Source organism: Falco naumanni, chromosome 11 (assembly GCF_017639655.2).
Source record: "Falco naumanni isolate bFalNau1 chromosome 11, bFalNau1.pat, whole genome shotgun sequence".
Taxonomy (NCBI): Eukaryota; Metazoa; Chordata; class Aves; order Falconiformes; family Falconidae; genus Falco; species Falco naumanni.
The window spans coordinates 21,971,270-21,992,023 of NC_054064.1; the positions used below are offsets into that span (position 1 = coordinate 21,971,270).

Here is a 20,754-nt window from a genome sequence, read left to right on the forward strand (position 1 = left end):
TATGGTCCTGAAGATTCTTTTTAATTTGCAAAAGAAAAGACTAGATTTCTGTGCAGACCGGTGATGTATTTTGATTTAAATAATGTGGTACTCTTGGGTACTAATGAGGACCCTAGACATTTGAAGAGGGCAGTCTCAGGTTTTGCGGGCATTTTGTTTGTTGTGTTTGGGTTTTTTTTTTTATTAGCATTGTGTGTACAAAAGTTCTTTAAAACCTGTTACAATGGCATTTTGTAGAGTAACATTGCTTTTTTGCATCCAGGTGTCCATGATGTTTGCTGATTAAGAGTAGAGTAAGCCTTACACTGATTGTGCAAGAAGGCAGATTTGCAGATTTTAGTCCCTTGAAAGGTTGGGAACAAAAGTTGCTGCCAGAGGGGCCTGATAGAAAGATCCACCACAGCTCATCTCTAATGATTTAAAATGTTACACACCCCCAGTTGTCTCCTAGTATTCTCTGAAGTTACTGCAAACAATAAGTGCTCATGTCACAGGCATTCCAGTTTGCCATCCACCATGGTAATACCATTTTACTTTTACCAGGATTTTTACTCTGCTGTTTTGCTCTATAAAGAGAGGCAGGGAAGGTGCAGACATGACTCTGCTGCATTTTCTATTGGAAAAGCACTTTCTGACAGAAGAACCAAAAAAACACCTGGAAACATTGAAATGTTAAATACTGTTGTGAGATTCATCTGTCAGAACTCTAAATTACTTGTACAATTTGCTATACTGTGGGGCTCATTTCAAAAGCGGTTGAAATTTTAGTTCTGAAAATTATAATCCTTTTGAGTTCTTTATGTCACCTTACCATTTTAAATGGCCTTAGTCGCATATCTTTTCTTCTTTCCTCCTAGTTTTATTTGGAAAGACTGTTATTACAGAATGTAAGCAATGCTGCCAGGCAGCAGATCACTGCATTTGATAAGCAGTGGGAATACTTAATCAGTACATGACATTGTAACCATTTTCCACTAATTTGAACAGCAATCCATAAGTTCTTTAACCCCACTTCTTTGTGTATAACCAAGAGTGAAACATTTTTTAATAAAATTTTTAGTATTCTTATACTACAGCACTAGTGCTACTATCCTACCGATTTTTCTTGAGCTTGTATCTAGAACAAATCTACTACTAATGTCTTTTTTTCACAGTATGATTCATATCCTTATTACCAGGTCATAGGAGTAAAGTCATTATGCCCTGGTTTGTATTAAGGCAGTGTCTCCATTTTATATTTGTATCCTACATAAGAAATACAGCAGATAAAAAAATCAAACGGTGTATGTGGGGAATTGAGCTCTCAGTCTGCTAAGATATAGCTGTCTACTTAGAGCACAGATTGACAGCACTGTACCAGGCTGTAGTTATTCCCAGGTCTCCAGTGGAGGTATCGTAATGTGGCAGAAAGGAAATGCAAGGGGTGTTGGAAGCCTGGGTCATGCTTATGCTGTCCTTATTTCGATATTGAGTATGCACATATGGTGTAAACAGTGATATCTGCTTTATTGCCAGTAATAGAAGTATGGAATTCAGATGCTGATACTTAAAGCAAGTATCTATGAGAGAATAAAAACCACAGATATGTTTAATGTAGATAACTGTCAAAAGGAACGCTTCTCAAGAAGGTACTTGAATTTCTCCGTGGGGATTGCCCGGGATGCTTATTTTAAATGGTTACTGGGGAGGTGGAAAGCCTACTCAGTTCTTGAACATCTTGTGGAAGTTACTGTGTATATCTCCTTGTATGACATAGTGTCTCGTCTGATAAGTGATACAGGAAATTGAACAGGATGCATTAATTTGTTGTCCTGTATAACAGTTATCTACTAGTGGTGAAAATAAAACTGAATCAAAGATTTAGGACTCTAGTATTCAGTTCTTCAATTATGGCTTATCGTTTTCAATGTAATGCTTATATAATATCATTTCTGCACGTGCTTTTAAGCTTAAGCCAGAAAATATATTTCCCACAGGAAAAATGATTTTTTTTTCGAACTGTCTTCTTTTATGTAGTATTTTAGTTCATTCTTCACCAGAAGTAGTGTCATGTTAAAAAGTGAATTCAAATTCTCAGTTAAATTCCTAGGTCATAACTGTATGTGTAATAGTGCTACTATTCAAGCATAGACAGTTTTCTTTTCTTGGTTCCCAGATCTATCATTCAACGCAGATCTGTTTTCTATCTGTTTCTATTAAGAGAAAATTTAAATGACTGTGTCAGCTCAAGATGAGATACCATCTAATCTTGTAAATAGAAGTATTTTGCGGGGGGTGAAATCTTAAAGGAAACCAGAACAGCAGCAAAACACGGGAAGTCAGTGATCACAAGGCAGAAGGTGAAGAAATTCAACACAATGAATAATACGTTAGTGTTAGAACAAAATGTTCATTTTTATTTTGTGCACTGTAGTTCTGCAGATCTGAGGTACCAGCTTCCAATCGTTCCTACAGTCTTCATCTCTTCCCTTAAGAGTGAATGGAGCTAATCTCAATTCCTTGTTATATTTCTATCTGCGTAGATACATTCCATCAGAGATAATCTGTGTGATCTTTGCCTTTATTATTTAAGCTATGCACAACTGTAAAATAACGCTAGATCCCTCTTTAGAGGTTGAATCCCTCTTTAGAGATAAGTGGTTGTATTATATTATTACGAGTTTGTAACTGATATAGGAGCCTTTGGGATAAAAAGTCTTGCAGAAAAAGAGAAAGTATTAACTGTTGTAAATATTCCTTATGCTTTATCTGCATGACAGAAGCTAGACACAGTGTAAGACAATCTTCTTTTATGGTTATTAAAAAAACACTTTTCATACTTCTGGGTTTTGATTCACACTGTTTTCTTTAAATTGAGGAATATAAGATTTGACATTTAGGATGTCAAAATGCTGGTCTGGAAAGTAGCTAGGTAAAAAGTTGAGTCAGTTTCATTAACCCTAAATTCTTCTTTTTTGATATTTAACATCCTTCCATGGGGAATAAGTAATAGAAGCTGAGTGCCTTTAAGTAATCTATTTTAACACTGCCATGCATTCTACACCTTCAGACAGCATTAAAGTTGAAAGGTTTTAGATACATACTAATGGAGTAATTTATCTCATCTAACGTTTTTTAGGTTCCTTTTCCAGTCAGTGACAACGAAAAAGAACCCTCAGAGGACAATTCTTTCTAAGTCTTAGAAACCTCTTTTGTGGTGGGATGAATTGCCTTTTCTCTCCCTGGACTAGGAAAGAAATCTGGACAATTAGCCTAGATTAGATTTTCTAAGGCACAAATTAATATAAGAAGTTGATAATACATGTCAAGTACGGACTGGTCTCTTGGCTCTTGGACCTGTGCAAAACTACTTCTTTGTTTAGTCTCATGCTCATACCATTCGTGACTCTTGGAAGTCTTTAAATCTCTTTGCACTTTGGTTCTCAGTCTTCAAAATTAGAAGACCTTTATTTTCTGTTTTTCTATTGTTGTCGATTTAATCTATTTAGATGGTAGGGGTTTTATGGTAAGGGCTTTTTCTTACTGCATTCTTACCAAAGAAGCGTTGCACTGTTCATCTGATTTCACTTGTTACAGGGAAGAAAAACTCCACCTGTATGAGGCTTTGGTGTAGAGGTTTAAGTAAAAATAATTGGAAAGATGATAGACTGTTTAGTGCAAAAGAGCAAATTTCTGGCAAGTTTTTATCGATGGGGATTACTTAAATAATAGCCAAGGAATGTTTTTTAAAATATATCATTTTTTCACTGTAGTCATCAAGTAGACGGCAGCATCCTTTAAATAAACATCTTTTCAAACCTTCAACTTTTATGACATCTCATGAACCTCCAGTTTATATGGATGAAGATGATGACAGATCCAGTTTTCACAGCCATATGGATACTGCAGCAGAAGAGGAAGTATCGGTACGTCTTTTAAATAAGTCCAAGAATTTCTTGCTTACTGTCATTTTAACCTTACTGTATGAATACTATAAGGATTAAGCATCTTTGCTATAAAATGAATATCATCAACTAAGTATTAAATTGTGGCAAGAAACATGAGCCATTTTGAATTATAAACACATCTTTAATATAAAGGTCTCCAGCTGCAGAAAACAGACCAAATCAGAAAGGAAGTTCATAAAAGAAGTAATAAACAGTTTTCTCCTCAAACAGCTCTAGAAAGTTTCAGTTGCATATTTTCGAAAAGTGATCTGACATGTTTGAAAGTCATATAAACTATATAGTTATGATTCTGTTCAAAGATAATTTTTAGAAAAGTTACATAGAGCTCTGGTAAAGTTTAAAAGCTATTGGCATCATTGGTTTTTGTCTTCCTTCACTGTCTAATTTAATTACGGATTTTTTAAAAATCTGCTTCAGAGTGTGAACTAACAGACTATGTTGTTGGTCAACAAGCGAATGTATGTTCTTAGAGGCAATTCTAGCAGAAATCCTAACCCAATATATTATTACATCATGTAGTGTTCCACTTCCCTAATTTATCACACGCAGTGCTATAAGAATTTAGGCATACGTCTTTCCCACTTCCATATAGAATCTTAGAGGGACTATATCCTACCACTGGGATGCTGGGCAAGTTTCACAGTTTGTGTGAATCACTGTGGCTTTACTGGAAGAACCTGACTTGTTATTTTTTTTTCTTTTTCTTTTTTGTGAGACTAGTGACATCTTGTGTGTGAAAATACTTCTGTTATGCAACAGGCTTAAGGCCACCCAGCAGAAGTCCATTCGTTTTCTTTATTGACTTTTTCACATGCACTGCATAGTCTTCCTTAAATTACTGAAGTTGCTCGTATATTACTCAGTCTTCACTGATGTTCTGTATTCTCTCGCTGATGGTCTTTATGGTCATTTGGTTCATCTACAGACATTCCTGATAACTTCGTATATTCTAATAATAACCTTAAAAGAAACTGGAAAGAAAAATGCATATTAGGAGAGATGCAGATTACTATTATGTCAATTGAACTGGTTCTGAGCAAGCATTCTTTTGTTCTGTATTGTTTTTAAATACATACTTTCTAACTTCTGAATATTTTCCTAAAACATTTTGGTTTTGCCATGGTGACCTAACACTAATAAATATGGGCACCATAAATCAACTGGGATTTATTTTAATTTGGATAGAAGTTGCTCTTTTACGGTTTTGCAGTGATAACGATGGACTTGTGGGGTTCCCCCCATTTTTTAAAAAATCTGGCTTCATCTTTTCTTTTTTTCAATAGTGCAGCATTTCCAGATTGATATATTTCGGGCTTGCAGTAATGTAGAAAGACACAGGTGACCAAAAAGATCCCTATCATCAGTGCAAAATAGAACAAGTTTGAAAGAAAAGACATCATGAATTATATTCAAAATGAATGTACAGGATTCTGTTCTAATGTTAAAAGTCAGATCTCAGTGACTGTCACTGTCTTGGAGAAAAACACTTTGCATCAGCATGGTGGGGAATAGATTCAGTGTAGCAAGAAAATCATAGGAAGGGTTTTCTTTGACTTCTTTACAATGGAAGTACCAGGTTCCCTTCTGAAGACAAAAGATTTTGCCTGGATATTACCAGTCAGCTTGACTGGCATAACCATTCCTGAAAAATGGTTTTAATATAAATGAGTTATTCCCAAGTGAAGACCTTCTATTCCCAACAGAGTGAACTTACTCTTCAGTGATGATTACTTCATTTTATGAGTAGTCTAATTGTTCTAGAATACAACTACTTACTATTCCAGAATGAAGTGTCCACACAGGGAGCTATTACAGCACAGTTTTTTCAATATACAGTTATTTTGTGCCAGACAGTTTTTCCTCAGAAAAACTTCAGAGATTTGCGTGGAAGGTGATTTCCTGTTTTATATTAAGAAATGTAGCTTATTAACGCACAATTTGATCATGTCATTTAACTTTGATTTTTCTGAATGTTTACAGCCTATTCCTTTATTATAGGTTCATAATTACAATTAATTAATTGATAAGGCCTTTAGAAATTTAACACTAAAGAGCAAACCTCTTTCCCTCACTTTAAGAAACTTACTAAATAATACAGATTCTTTAATCTTCACAGATTCATAAAAAGAAATTGAAATCATGTGTGTAGGCTACATTAGAAGAATTTTGATTACTATCTTGTTGTAGTTGTTTTCCATAACTGAACATTGCTATCAGTATAGGATCTGAAAACTGCTCTGCATCAATAGACTTGTCATCTTTGAAAACAGCTGATATCTGCCAAATACAGCTGCTACAATTAAATGGCCATCTTGAAACGGGCACCTGAATTAGAATGAGAGCTTCTGTCTTCTCATGACATAGAAGTCTTCAACCTTTATTGAAGAAAATTAGATGAGAAAAACCAGAAACGGTGTGTTTCTTTAAAAAGAGAGAACCATTTGTTGTAAGTCTCTGGCAAAATTGTATGCACCAGCCTGTAGGGAGACAAAATTTTTTGTAATTTAGGAAAAAAAGCAATGTTTTTCTTGAGCTGTTAAGAGACTGCACAAAGTAAAAGGATTAAGAGGTTGGATAACTGAGATTTCTACTTTTCCAGTCATGGAATGATGCTTCTCATCACTTTTTATTCTTACAGATAAAGGTGAGAAGTTAACACTGTTAGGATTGACTGTCTTCAAATAAAAAATACATATAGTAGAAACTTGGTACTGTCTTTATTTATGGGTCTTTTAAAAACCTGAGCTTGAGCAAACAAACTGTAAAATGTTTTTGGGTATTATTTGTTCTCATTATTTTCAGAGCTTTGAAAGTACTTAATTACAAACCCTGTTCTGATCTTTAGAATAGTAATATTCTATACCATTCCACAAAATAGTAGAGAGAAAGATCAATTAACTTGATAAAACGGACCTGAAATGTCAGTTCGCAAGTATAATATCTGTTGCTAAGTATTTCAAACTAAAATAAACTTTGTCTTGAACAAAAGCTAAGTCTTCTACTGCAGCTGCCAATGTATGGACAAGTGGATTGTATGCAAATTGCAGTTAGGTATCTAAAATGAGAGAAAAACCTTAGGAATTTAGGTTACTTGACACTTCTCTCTCCTTTATATTACAACTGAGCTCTTCACCAGAAGACACTTGTTTGTAGGATAATGTGCGTTTTGTTTTAATACAAATAATAAAGTAGAAATAATATCGAATAAAATGTAAGTTAGCTGTATGTGCTGTTCTGTGCGGGTTTTAGAAGTAATTTCCCAGTATGTTTCTTAGTTAGAATATATTGCCAGCATTTTCTCAAAGATTATTAATCATAGAGAGTGATTTATGGAATATACATCTTACATATTACTAAAGAATGTTTTTTGGTTTTGTTTGTTCGTTGTTTTTTTAAAACCATAACAGGATGAAGAGAGTATTCCAATAACATATCGAGAGTTACCTGAATACAAAGAACTGTTAGAGTTTAAAAAATTGAAGAAACAGAAACTCCAGCAGATGCATGCAGAAAGTGGATTTGTGCAGCATGTGGGATTCAAGGTGAGTTTAAGAGATCTTCTTCTGTTACTCAGTGGATTGTAGAAGTTTTCAAATAGAACATGGTTTGGATTTCCTAAAAAGGCTTTGTTTAATATACCAAGTTTGGTTCCGTAGTTCTTGGTCACTGGGCCTACTTTCCCTCATCTTTAATAAAAACAACCCAAGTAATTCAGTCTTTCCAATAGCTCAGGTTTCACTGAATACTGATACTGTATGAAAATTCATATGCATACTGTCTTTTCCTCATTCATATCATGAAAATAAAGCTCTAGAGCCTTGTTAAATCATTATAGAATTCCATTTGACACCACACCGTGCTTTGACAATGATTCATTGATGATAATTCTCTGATTATGAATTTGCAGTAATTTTTCCTCCACCTGAGGCCAAAGAAGGGACAAAGTTGTTGAATAAGAACAGTAATAGGTGGATGATCTTTTTGTTTTGTAGCACCTTGCAATCCTATCAAGTAATAACTCACAGAAGTTGAAGCAAGGACACCAAACAATGGTTACATGAAATTACAAAAATGAATGTTAAGTTAATGTGTTGTTCCAGTATCAACCATTAATAGGTGACCAGAAAGAAAGGGCATTCTCTAAATTATATTTTATGGTTTGCAAGGGATTTTCTGTGTGACCAGTTGCTACCTTAGAACAGTTTCTTCAGTTTGTTTACTGTTATGCAGCTAGATTTATTTTGTAATACCCATTTATATAAGAATGCAAAGATACTCAGTTTATAGTTCAGTTCAAAATGACTAGAAAATTAAGACAGCCTCATCAGTTGACACTGACAGACTTAATCATGTTGTTAGACCACCAAGGTGCTTTCTATTTTTGCTATTTTTTTTCAAAGTTAGTGTGGTGTGTTTGTTTTTCTGGTTTTATCTTTTGTTTTTTAACTTGGCGTTTTCTTCCCCGAAAAATCAAAGCTGATCAGGCAGACCAGACTTCTAGGTAACAAACTAGTTGCTTTTTCTATATAATATTACTCTGAAAAGTAAAATGGCATTCTGCAGTGTCAAGCATTTGAAGTTTGAAAGTTTCTTTGCAATCTGAATTTGGTTTTATTATACATTATAGTAAACTAGGAAATGACATGATTAGATGCTGTTTTCCCTCAGGAGTGCTGCTGTCTTGTTCAGTGCATGGGCTGGACAGAGCTCACCCAGTAACACTTGGTTCTGCATGGCCTTCAGCCTCATTTACTACACATTATTCAAACTCTTGAATATTGAATTATTGAATCTCTTGTGGGCTTTTATGGCTTTCATTGCTGCAATATCAGAGCACTTTGCAGACATTTTTTTTTCCCCTTAGGAAATCAAGGGCATGGTATTTCTGTTTCACAGGGGAGAGGGAAGCTGGAGCACGGAAATTAAGGTCAAGGGTTTCCACTGTCTTGGTTCTCAAAGTGAGATAACTAGAACCAATTATTATTATTATTATTTTTAAGGATTTAGCATTATTCTGAATTTGGTATTTTCAGAGAACAGCTGAGAGTATGCTTAGTCCCTCCTCATTATCAGCCCTCAAATTCTGAAAGCCATCTGTGGAAGGAAGATTCAGCCGTGCCAAATCTGTTTGTAAGGTGTTAGTAACCTTGAGTGGGTTAGTTGTGGCCAGGAACAAGCTGCTGTGCAAGTGGCTTTCACAGATGCTGTGAGAGAACGTCAGGTTCTGAAGGAGGATGAGCTATGGGAGCACTGGCTTGTTTCCCACATTTCTTCTTCCTTGTCAATCCTGTCTCTGCAGCACACTTCATAGTTTAGATTTTTGAAAAGTTCTCCTTGCCTCCAAGTCCCATTTTCCAGGTTTCTTTTTTTATCAAATATTTCTGCGTTTCTGCCTCTGTTCTCTACCATCATGAATTTTTCATCCAGTCTTGATGTTTCGTCGTAGTTTCCTCCTCTTCATGCCAGACTCTTCTTGCACTTAGCTGCTGTTGAGTTGTCCCTGATTCTCCTTAGGGGATTCTTGCTCAGCTTTAGTTTTAGACTTCTGTTTACTTCCCTGAACATGTTGTCCTACTTCCTTCCCAGCCACCTAGCTTTTAGTTCCAGCCCACCTGTAATGTGTTACTGTATTTCCTGAGTGTGAAAGTACATCAGTCTGACCTGTCCTGTCCTGGTCTGCAGCCTCCCGACAAGCTCTGCTGGTCTGGTCTTGCTGCTTGCTTCTGACGTGGAAAGTGGGTCTATATTTAGCCATTTTATATGGTTGGACTTAAACTATAGAAACATCACATTGATGTATTGTGTCACAGCAGTTCTTACAGCCATGTGAGGATAAGCAGTGACTGCAGGCAGGACCAGGTCTGCTTTGGTTGGGCAGGAGGGTAGTGACAACGTGGAGCATTCGGGGAGCGGGAAGCAAAGCGAGAGAAAGACTGGTCAATCCTCAGGGCTCTGGAGGGCCTCCCCTAGAGTGTGGAGACTTTTTTTTATCCGTGAATACATTCTGGTCTGTGGTGAGAAGGGTTGAACTGTGTGGGCTAGCAGTAATCGACCTGCGTACATGCCTTTCTGTGTGGTATATTGGTGTATACTCTTAGTAACGTAAGTGGTTGCAGCTGCTGTTTTTTCAGTGCTCTTCCATCTGCCTCACAGTGTGATAACTGCGGAATTGAACCTATCCAGGGTGTTCGGTGGCACTGCCAAGACTGCCCTCAAGAAATGTCCTTGGATTTCTGTGATTCTTGTTCTGACTGGTGAGCAGCATATGCTTCTACTTGTTATTTGTAATTAGCTTGAATCTCTCTATGTGGATTAATTGCTGTGTATGTTGGAATTCTTTGCTGCAGCATAGGACGCGTATCCTGTATTGGGTAAAGTGGAAGATACTTTAGCATGTATTTGTGGGACATATATTTTGTAAGCATGTTCTGGATGTATACATTTTTTTTTTCTTAAAAGTGGACAGATAGGTTTGCCACTGTTAAATAGTGGGGGAAATTATACTTTATGAAGTAATTGGTATCAAATTTGGTGTGAATCTGTTAATGTGATCGCTGTTTCTGGAAGTTAAAGATATGAAAAATATTTAACTTTTAAACTGTTATCTTTTTCTTTCCCTTGCAGTCTGCATGAAACAGAGATTCATAAGGAAGATCATCAGTTAGAACCTATTTACAGAGCAGAGACATTTTTAGACAGAGACTACTGCATGTCCCAGGGCACCAGTTACAATTATCTTGACCCAAACTACTTTCCAGCAAATAGATGACATGGGAAGCAGATCTACCATCTTGGGCCTACTATCCTCTTTGAAAAATAACAATGGCACCATTGTTAATTCTGTGCACATTTTGGAAAGACTCTGCTTTCCCTGAAATGTCGCTCACAGCATGACAGCTTCCTGGGTGTACTTGTCAAACTACAGCTTTGAGCTGTCATGGTTCTAGATCACTGAACAGCAGCTGAACATTCCTAGTGTGCAGAAGGTTTCACTGGGAGACTTTTTTTCACCACGTTAGTCATTTTTAGGTGGTGAATCTAAACACAAAAGAAAAACATATAAAAGGGTGAGCCAGAAATGAGAGCACACATTAAAGATAGAGTAAATTCCAAAGGCTTTGAAGAACTTGGTTATAATGAGATCCAGAGGAGATGAAGTATTTATATAAAAACAGTTTAGTAGCTTGCAGTTTTGTTGTGAAATAGTTTTCAGCACAGTAACTGACTTCCTTAGGCAAGGTTTTAACCAATGACAGTGTTTGCTTCTAGGATGTACTCTAAAAAATACTCACTGTCTCAGCGATGGTTGGTTACAGGCCTTTATTAAATCGGAGCTGCTTAATCACATTGACTTTCAATTTAATTTTTTTTTTTTGTTTTTTTGTAAACCACGATGAACTCTATTTACCAACAGTGAAGCACTACAGGGGGCAACTGTGGCATTGCTTCCTTAACCAGCTCATGGTGTGTGAATGTTATAAAATTGTCACTCAGATATATTTTTTAAATGTAATGTTATATAAGATGATCATGTGATGTGTACAAAATATGGTGAAAAGTGCCAGTGGTAGTAACTGTGTAAACTCTCTAATACTCAACATTAACTCCTTTAAAATAAAATACACAGCCTTCTGCCTCTGTATTTGGAGTTGTTAGTGCAACTCATCAAAGAAAACTGCCTAATATAAATCATATATATGGTAATAATTTTTCCTCTTTTGTAGTCTGCACAAGATCCATGAAAGATTGTATTTTTATTACTATTTAAACAGTGATTAAATTTAGCCTGAGCAGTGAGCAAGGGTTCACATGCATTCTTTTATACTGCTGGATTTTGTTGTGCATCATTTAAAACATTTTGTATGTTTCTTCTTATCTGTGTATACAGTATGTTCTTAAATAATGTTCAATTGTCAGGAGAACTGTGAGAAATAAACTATGTGGATACAGTCTGTTTATATATAGAATGCTTGCTGTGACTTCCTTTCTGTGTAGTTCTGACTTTTTAATCAAGACGGAAAACATTAAAAGGACATTTTAATACGTCATACAAATATGCACTATGCAGACCTGCAGGATGCCCAGCGCCTTCCTCTGCTGTTCATTTCAATGGGAACTGATGGTGCTCTGCGCCTACTAAAACATGCTTTGCTTTTTGCAGGATTAGCATTTTAGTTTTCTCATATCTTACTTGCAGACTGTTCTTTTCCAGATCGCATAAAATTCAGATCTTAGTACCCTTGGTACACTGTATACCATTGTCTGAGAAGCTCTGTAATTATTGTGACATATTTTAGTTAATATATTTTCTATTGAAATGTGTAGCTTGTGATTCAGAAACACTTGATATTTCATAACTGTAATAGACTTCCAGTTGCTTTGAAACTTGAATACTCAGAGTAATTAGCTAGAAGAGTAACTAATCTGACTTAAAAAGATGGCAATAAGAAGGATCATTGGCTGGCTGCACCTAATAACTTTAATTATAAACTGATGAGTATTAAGTTTTGCAATAACTTTAGGTGTAGTTATTTTTTGCTTCAGAAAACAAAAAAATTTAAGCATTTAATCTATTTAGAAGGTAATACAGTACAGTTACTAAAACACTGAGCAAGTATCATATGTAAACATATCTTGCATATCTAGTACACTTAGATAATTTAATAAACTTTAAAAAAATACAACACAAATTCACATGTTGTATTTTAGTTCTTAATTGGAAAAGATACTGCTCTGAGAGGCTCTCTAATACCATTAAAAAACAAAAAGAGCTTTCCACATTATTCCTGCTGTTTATAGGAAGCTAGAGTTGTTGAAGGTGTATTATCAGGGAGAGAATCTGCAGTAATACTTGTTTTCTGTGGATAGCCTGAAAAAATAGTGGAAGAAAATAATGGAAGTACATTAGTGAAAATATCTAGTCACCAATTTAGCATAGCTTGGGAAGAACAAAAAGCCACGGTGCAATTTGAATGAGGTTGGAAGCAGAAGGAGAATTTCAAGTCTGAATCGCCCGAGAAAGAAGTGTCTTGGATAAGTCCTCTTTTTTATTGAATATGTATAAATATTTATATTTCCATATGCATGCATATACAGCTATTTCTCCTGCATACATTATGAACATACGCAAATAGATACTTAATGCACATACACCCAGTCAAGCATGGGATTTTTTTTGTTTTTTTCCACAAAAAAGACCAGAAAAAGCAGGAAGAAAAATTAAACTGAAACTATATGTTAAATATTTTTTGTAATTTGAATTAAAAAAAAAAGATAAGGCAGCTGATTGTTGTCTTTTTCCCCATTGTGCACAAGTATGATACTCCACACTTTTAAACTTACATTGTAATTAGAAGTAATAATAAATACTCCAGAAAACCTACCCAGATGAATTTGCAGCTTCATGGTAGCTCCAGAGTATTTTATGGTTTTTTTGGAAAAAATACTACACCAGCCAGCTGCTAGTGCTTCCAGGCTCGGTTTAGAAAAACCTGCCTTCGCATGCTGATGCATTCTGCAAGTCTCTTCCTTAAAGCTGTTGTACTGCAGGCGTTACTGGTCACTTAACAGCACGGGTCTGGAGCTGGAGAAGCACCTCCTAGAGCATCAGAGGTAAAATGTAGGCTATAAAAGGACCCAGGAAAGAAGGAACATCCAGGATATGAAGGATAAGAATGTATCTTAAAACAGTCCCTTAAAAATAATTGAATTAGCATTTACAGGGCAAATGCTGAGGAAGAAAAAGAAAACAGAAGAATCTGCCCTGAATGGAAAAAGGACATACTCTGTAAGCATGCTGATCTGAGCTATATTTTCAAGTCATGTACCGTGCTTTGAAAAGGATTAAACCCACATATACTGTAACAGAAATCATTACTCCTCATTTCTTATGTTTTATTTGTACTATGTCTTCATTACAAGAAAGGTAACTTCAAAAATACAAATCTGCCGCATACAGTACAACTTTGACAGCACGAGCAATCATGCAGCCCACTTCAACTGTGAATTCATCCAGTAGTTCCAGTAAGAGGATGCATTTACTTCACAGGAATGTCAAACACACTTTTATTTAGCTATCAGTATACCAAAGACACTCCACGACATTTTGGTTAACCTAACAGAAATACGGTACGACTTTTACAGACTTTTTTTGCAGATCATTATGGAAAAATGGCTTGCTAAAGATGCAAGCAATATGAAGCAATCCCTGACAGTATCCTTTTTTGTTTTGGTTTGGTGACAACCGGCCCCTTCCCCCAAAATAGTTTTGGCCATGTCAGTACAACACAACAGATGATCTGAATTTTGCTTTTGAAATACTCCCAAAGTATGATTTAAAGACATCTCCATACCTTCTGGCTTATAGTCAACTTTATATACACTTTAATAATACAATAAACCTGCTGTTAATATGAATAATTACGGGATTGCACACTTAGCTCACAAAACTGAGAAGTTGTCATAATAGCCTACAATTCCCAGCAGAAGACAAGGCTATCTCAGAAGTGGTGTCTGTTCCACAATAATGGCTTGACAGCCTTCCACAATATTCAATTGTATCTTCACCTTGAATTAATTTCTCTGCTGCTTGTTGTAATAGTGTTCTGGGGATGTGTGGAAAGTTTATTTTAACTTCTAGCTTGACTAATTCCAGCTGTCTCACAGCTGCATGTAATGGAGAACAGATTTTAGTCACTGAAGCCCAAGAACAAGCTAAATGACACCACAAAAATCAATACTGTTAATCCAAAGAAAATAACAACCAATGGGAAACTTGTACGCAGTGATCTTAAAGTTAAATATGCTAAATGGTGAATGATGTGGTGGAAGAGCTCGCTGCTGGCCAGGCACTGTGATTTCCAATCAAATGTGTGAGACCATGAAATACAAACCGGAGCTGCTGTTCACCATGCTGCTTGTAACCCGTGAAGAGCAAACAACCAGTATGTACAATTCTTGGTGTAGAGTTAGCATACAGACCACTTTCTATTGAGTGTATTATCAGAACAGAGAAAAAAGATTTCATCTAAAGTAACGTACGTACCACATGCACAAATTCCAGATACCTCTCAAGAAAGCAGTATTGCTTTGAACAGCATTTTAATTGTGACTGTCAAGTGCCTGTGAGGTGAGGCTGTGTACATGCCACTACGGCGTTTCTGCTGGAAAAGAAAATGCTGCTTCTTCCTTTTTCAGAAAAGAGTCAATTATCTTGCAGACTTCCAGGAAAACATCCTCCTGTGTTCCTTCTGCATCCACCTGTGAAGCAGACAAAAACCATTGTTTTGACTAAGTTACAAAGAATTATCTCAGAACCCAAACACTGGCACAAAAAAATAGTCCCATATAAAATAAAAGATGTTCTGTTTCATGTTATGAGCATTATAACGTAGAGAGGCAGCTTCCATAAACCAAATTATTCACCATTTCCACAGGTTTATGTGAGAAGTTTCTGTAGGCTCTGTTGTCTGGAGCAAAGTACATTAATCAAATGAGGGAGCTTAAGTTCTTTCTCCTGAGTACTCATGTTTTAAAGTAAAATTACACCTTTGGTGTATACAGAACAGTTTTGAAAGGTTTTTAGAAACTATTTTTAACATTTAATACTCTCCGAAAGAAACCTAACAGAGTAACTTGGATATCATACCAGTAATGAGAAGAATTGCACGGACTTGTTTCTTGCCATCTAAAGTGTCACAGTATGTAACACTGTGACTGACCTAAAAGCTTTCAAATAGCAGTGACTTTGCAAGGTTGTGTGTTTCTGTGCATTTCTATTTGCAAGCTTGGTGAATTGGTTCTGGTGTTACGATGACCTTTGGCCAACGCATGTTTCATAGCGGCACTGGTTATGTCGTACGAGAACTCACTTTCATTGAAGAATTTTTTTTTCTTTTAACACGTCAAAGATTCGGTTTTGGCCAGCAGTTGTCCAGGTTGCTCAGGTTATTTTTCACAATCGAACCTCAACAAAACCAAGACCAATTTGTGCTCCTAGAGAAAGAGAGCACTGCATTTTAGCATAGAGGAATGATGTTGGTAGCCAGTAATGCTTCTGTGTGTTCCCTAGAAAACGTCATGTAGCACCAGGATTTCCGAGCAGTGAGTTCCTTGTCCATCCCATGCAGTGAGTGTCATGCAGGTCATTACTTGAGGAAGGAGAGCTGTCTTTTGTCTTCACGGTAGTGACAGAAGAAGCTGTCATGCTGGCTGTGCACACCACACGGATTGCATCTGCTAATTATTCAGTTCCTCTCAAATGCCTGGTGAAAGCTTTGATTCTCAACTCAAGTAAGCTTCCCCTTGGCTTCTCCATGCTTACTCTTCATGCATGTGTGCCATGAAGCACGCACACATTTAAATGGACCCCTCATAACTTCGCTAAAGCCTTTTTTTCTGAATATGTGCTGCATTTTCATCTCCAAGTTGCTGTCTAGGATGCCAGACAAATTGTAATGTTTGAAGGGGACACTCCTGACCATCATACTTTCTGCCAGCTCTTTGTTCTGCAGGAGAATAAAAGGAGTTTCAAACTAAAACAAAATGTATTTTTGAAATAGGCTATGAAATTCTTCTCAGATACGCTGTTGGCTTGCAGCCCACTCCTGTACAGTCTGAGTGCACTTAATGTACATTTAAGTCCCTCGGTACCAAGTCTCATGTGGGAGTCAGCAGCTGCTCCTTGCAGAGATCCAGCAAGGGACTGCACTCACGCTCTGCAGCTTTGTTTTGCTCTTGGTGGCATCTGCAGGTGCTGCAAAGTTTGGTCCCTTGTTGCATCCTGTCAGAAGTGCTGGCACATCCAGCCACAATACCTCCACACACGGCAGCTCCAGCACTGGAAACGACCGGCCTGGCCAGCCTTTTACGGAGCCATGCCTGCCTGGGTCCAGTCTCCTCGGACTCACTGCAAGAGTGTCTCACGCTCCGAGCTGGACTGCCCTCTCCCCTCCTGGCAAGCTCTCGGAAGCACAGTTCTCCTGCTCCCCTTGTTCTCTGTCATGTTGGTGTTCACCGACATTGTTGCTTTATGTCATGCTGAAGTACGTGCGGGCTGGAACAGTCTGTGAAGCAGCAGGCGGTGCCCGGGAAAGGGCAGCTCTCAAACAAGGGCTGCGTGTCTCTCAAGAGCCCTCTAAGCCACAGAAGCAAAGGGTTTAGGAGGGGGTTACTGAAGAGCAGCCAAGAGAAAAGGGGTACGGTGAACCATTCTGGACCAAACGCCTGCCTCCTTCAGTTACAAGGAAACTAGCAACTGCCACCTCGGCTGCTATAAAGCCACTTGTTTTGTCTGTCTCGCCTGCCAAGACACCTCTTTTCACATAGCTATCCCACAGGAAATCTACTTCACACAGGGTGAAGACCACAGCCACTTCAAAGCTCTCTTCTCTTAATATGTATTTTTATTATCTCTTTATTCCATCAATATATCTGCACTGGCTAACTGATCTAACTAATCAGCACAGCTGATTGCCATTGGCTTTTCAGTGACCTCTTCTAGAACTGGGACCAATACTCAGGTCTACATGGAGGCAGCTGTGATGAAGAAATAGGTTTGTAAGCGTGGAAACCGCCACCATTTATGACTGGCTGGAACACTGACTTCCCAACAGGCACAGTAGAATATGGATGAGTGTGACTAATGACAGCCCCAGTGCGTCCCATGCCCGCCTCCTAAATAACAAAGGTCCAATTCATAAAACTAACTTAAAGTCGTGGCACAAAACTAACTTAATGTGACGATAATTCACAGCTAGTACCACAGTAATTCAATGACACTTGCTGCACCTCCAGGAGAGAAAACTGTGTACTTCTCTTTCTTAGATTCTAACCTCATAAATTAGGACTGTTTCCAAGGTTATTCAAGGCTACTGTCTTCTCGTAAAAGCAGGAACCAGATACAGTTTTCCATAGCGCTTCCAGTATTGAAACACCACTGTGGCTTTAGGTAACCTCAAATACTGAGAAGTTTAATGAACTTACATGAAAAATGACTGGAGTAATCATCTCCATAGTACAGTGTTGCTCCTTATGGCATTAATATCAGCCAATTAAATTTTCTGTCATCAAATCTCTGTTGTAGGTTTTGGGATTTAGAAGCCTAAATGTATACTGCCACTGAGAAAAACCCAGCTGGCTGTAGAAAGGCTAGCTGAAGACCACCATTTCTGGAAAGATAGGCAGAGACTCTGGAATAAACTTACTACTTAGAAGCCTCTTAGTGAAGGTCAGTCAAGTTCAGCTGCGTTGTCACTAACATTTTTATCTTTGTCATTAAAAAGAGTGTTAAAAACCTCTCTGAGACAGCGCAGTACCTGCTTCTCAGAGCAATGGATCAAGCTGTCTGGAAAACCAGGGGATACATGCTGCCCTGATACCTACTGGCATTTGGTATGAATTTGCCACTGTGTTTTATCTATAATCCCCCGATAATGTTTCTGACGTATATATCTAGAGTGTCTCATCTAATAGGTCACAAGGCACCAAGGGGGATGACATGGAAATGCTTGTTCCTTTGTTCCTCGCCTACTTACCGACCAGGGTTAATGATTCTCTGACAACCTTTCAAAAGATGGAAATACATTTCATACCTGCTATCACTATTACCATTGATTATCCCTTCTCTAAAGGGAAAAGTACACATTTACCCTTCCCCGGAGACACTTCAAGCAGGGGATCAGCTTGAGAAGGCTTAGAAGTGGAAGACGGTGAGAGGCTGGATGGTCACTTGCTCTTTCATAATGGTTATGGGAAATGTTTGTGCTAAGAATCTCGTAACTACTGCTTGCCCAGGATGTCACTGCAACTGATTTTAGAAAGCAACAGTAGAACAGCATTGTGAAAAAAGAAGAAAGAAAAAGAGAAATGCATTTTGGTTGAACTTTGTAGGCTAAGCTTCCATAGCCTGTGATCTGAAACAGTGAAGGTTTTTGGACATCCTTGAAAATCCTCTGCTCAGGACCACTCACCTTACTGGTTACACTCATGCCCCTTTTCCTCAGATGACTTTGAATAGGGAACTTGTATGTCAGACACCTACCAAGTGTCTTAAGTTAGCTAGGTAGGATCAGTTTTGTCTTGCTTGAATATCAGTGCATTGCTCTTCTCTATTAGTTATTACCCTCCTACATACTGTCACTTGAAAAAAGCTTTAAAGGATGAGTCAGATGCTAAAACCAATCAGGTTTTTGTCTCTCTTTCTTCTCAATTGACAGAGGGACATATATTCAGAGGTATTTACATTTAGCCACATTAAAACACAAGCAGGTGCTGACTAAATTTTCAGATGCACTTTTCTGGCCAGCAGCCTTGGAAATCACTGAGAAATAAATCTAAACACAACAGTATCTACCTGTTTACTACAGCTACCATAGTGTATTTTGTTTCATTTCATTAATCTGAAACATCTGATTCCCACAGAATCAGGCAGCTTGCAGCTGTTGTTTTTGTGAGGAGTGCTTTCAGTCCTTGCATTTCCAGCACAAGGTCTTTGTTAAAAAAACCCCGCTTGCTGTCCTTGGGGGCAAGTGGGTGTTCTGTAACTGAATATGAAAGAAATTATGGAATATTAAACTATATTCCCCAAACATGATTTTTAAAAAAATTGGAAAATTTCTAATTTACTGTTACAACTACTTTACATTCCAGAACACAATTCAGCAACTTAATGCCTTAGCAGAAAAGTGAGCAGAGGACACTGTCATTCTTTGCCCTTCATTCTTCAGTCAGTTTATCTTCCCTTGTAAATAATTCCCCGTGAATTATATCACAGTTCTTAAGCTTAGCTGGATGGCTGGAAGGATCACTATTATTTATTCCTGTCAGGTTCACAGATGTTTCATCTGCACCCAAAGTCTCCAGCCTTTGTGTATTCCTCACACTTCCACTGCTGAGCAGAAACATGGACAGGTAATCTTGGTCAAAGGGAAATTTCAAACAGAGTCCTGATCTTTTGGCAGCTTCATCAGGTCACTGTTCTTGTTCAGAGATCAGCAGAACGGAAAAATATTCCATTTCCAAACATCATATTAGTTATTTATGAATGCATCTACGCACAACAACTCTAGGTTTAGACAAGGCCATTGATTAAAATGGGAATGTTCTTACAATCATATACCTTTGTCTCTTCTGTACAAGTAAAGCAACGAGAGAATTCCTAATGACTGCAGAGGAAGCTTGGCCAGACTTGAGTTTTTCTGTCTCTGCTGTGTTTATTAGGCTCCTTCCATCCATGCTGTAACACCCACGGCAATGCAGAGAATAAGAAAGCTAATTTGACAATGTATTCTCAAGGCACACCTTGACATGGAGCAAAGGATCAGTTTCTTCTCCACTGAGCGCTCATCCAACACCTAATTCCCACACCAGACTTTTCACTGGCCTTATGCTCAGGACTGGATTTTACATTTCCATATTTAATCTGCCTGATTCAGGACTGGAAGCTTTTAGCTGCATAAGACAAGTTAAACACATACCACCATCGCTATGTGCTGTTCCCAATTGTGGAAAACTTCGCCCAGCCCTAAATACGCTTAAAATGGAGAAATCAAGTAATACCAATATGCCAACCCTATTTTCTTGTTAAACAAGTCTATTTAATAATTTTGTTTTTCTTTTCTGTGGCAAAGCAGGGACTGGGTGCTACAGTTAAGCCCCACAAAACATGATCATTTACACACTATTTCACCTACAATTATTAGTGGTGCTTAGTCGCACATTGCAGTAAGCTGGTAGAAAAGGTTAATGCTGAATCTTCATGGCAGTTAGGTGGGATTTAGACTCTAATATTCCTCTTAAAACCTTAAGA

General features: G+C 37.5%; 2 protein-coding genes across 5 annotated transcripts in view; one reads left to right on the plus strand and one right to left on the minus strand.

Annotated features, from left to right (window-relative positions):
• Positions 1 to 11,907, plus strand: part of ZZZ3 (zinc finger ZZ-type containing 3) — a 64,077-nt gene extending 52,170 nt beyond the window's left edge. For all 3 annotated transcript variants that reach the window (XM_040610125.1, XM_040610123.1, XM_040610124.1), the window contains exons 10-13: positions 3,753 to 3,905; positions 7,355 to 7,489; positions 10,101 to 10,201; positions 10,572 to 11,907. In XM_040610125.1, the coding sequence (XP_040466059.1) occupies positions 3,753 to 3,905; positions 7,355 to 7,489; positions 10,101 to 10,201; positions 10,572 to 10,716 (534 nt within the window). In that variant the 3' untranslated portion in view covers positions 10,717 to 11,907. The remainder of the gene's footprint in view (positions 1 to 3,752; positions 3,906 to 7,354; positions 7,490 to 10,100; positions 10,202 to 10,571) is intronic.
• Positions 11,276 to 20,754, minus strand: part of AK5 (adenylate kinase 5) — a 102,024-nt gene continuing 92,545 nt past the window's right edge. For both annotated transcript variants that reach the window (XM_040610128.1, XM_040610126.1), the window contains exon 14: positions 11,276 to 15,206. In XM_040610128.1, the coding sequence (XP_040466062.1) occupies positions 15,096 to 15,206 (111 nt within the window). In that variant the 3' untranslated portion in view covers positions 11,276 to 15,095. The remainder of the gene's footprint in view (positions 15,207 to 20,754) is intronic.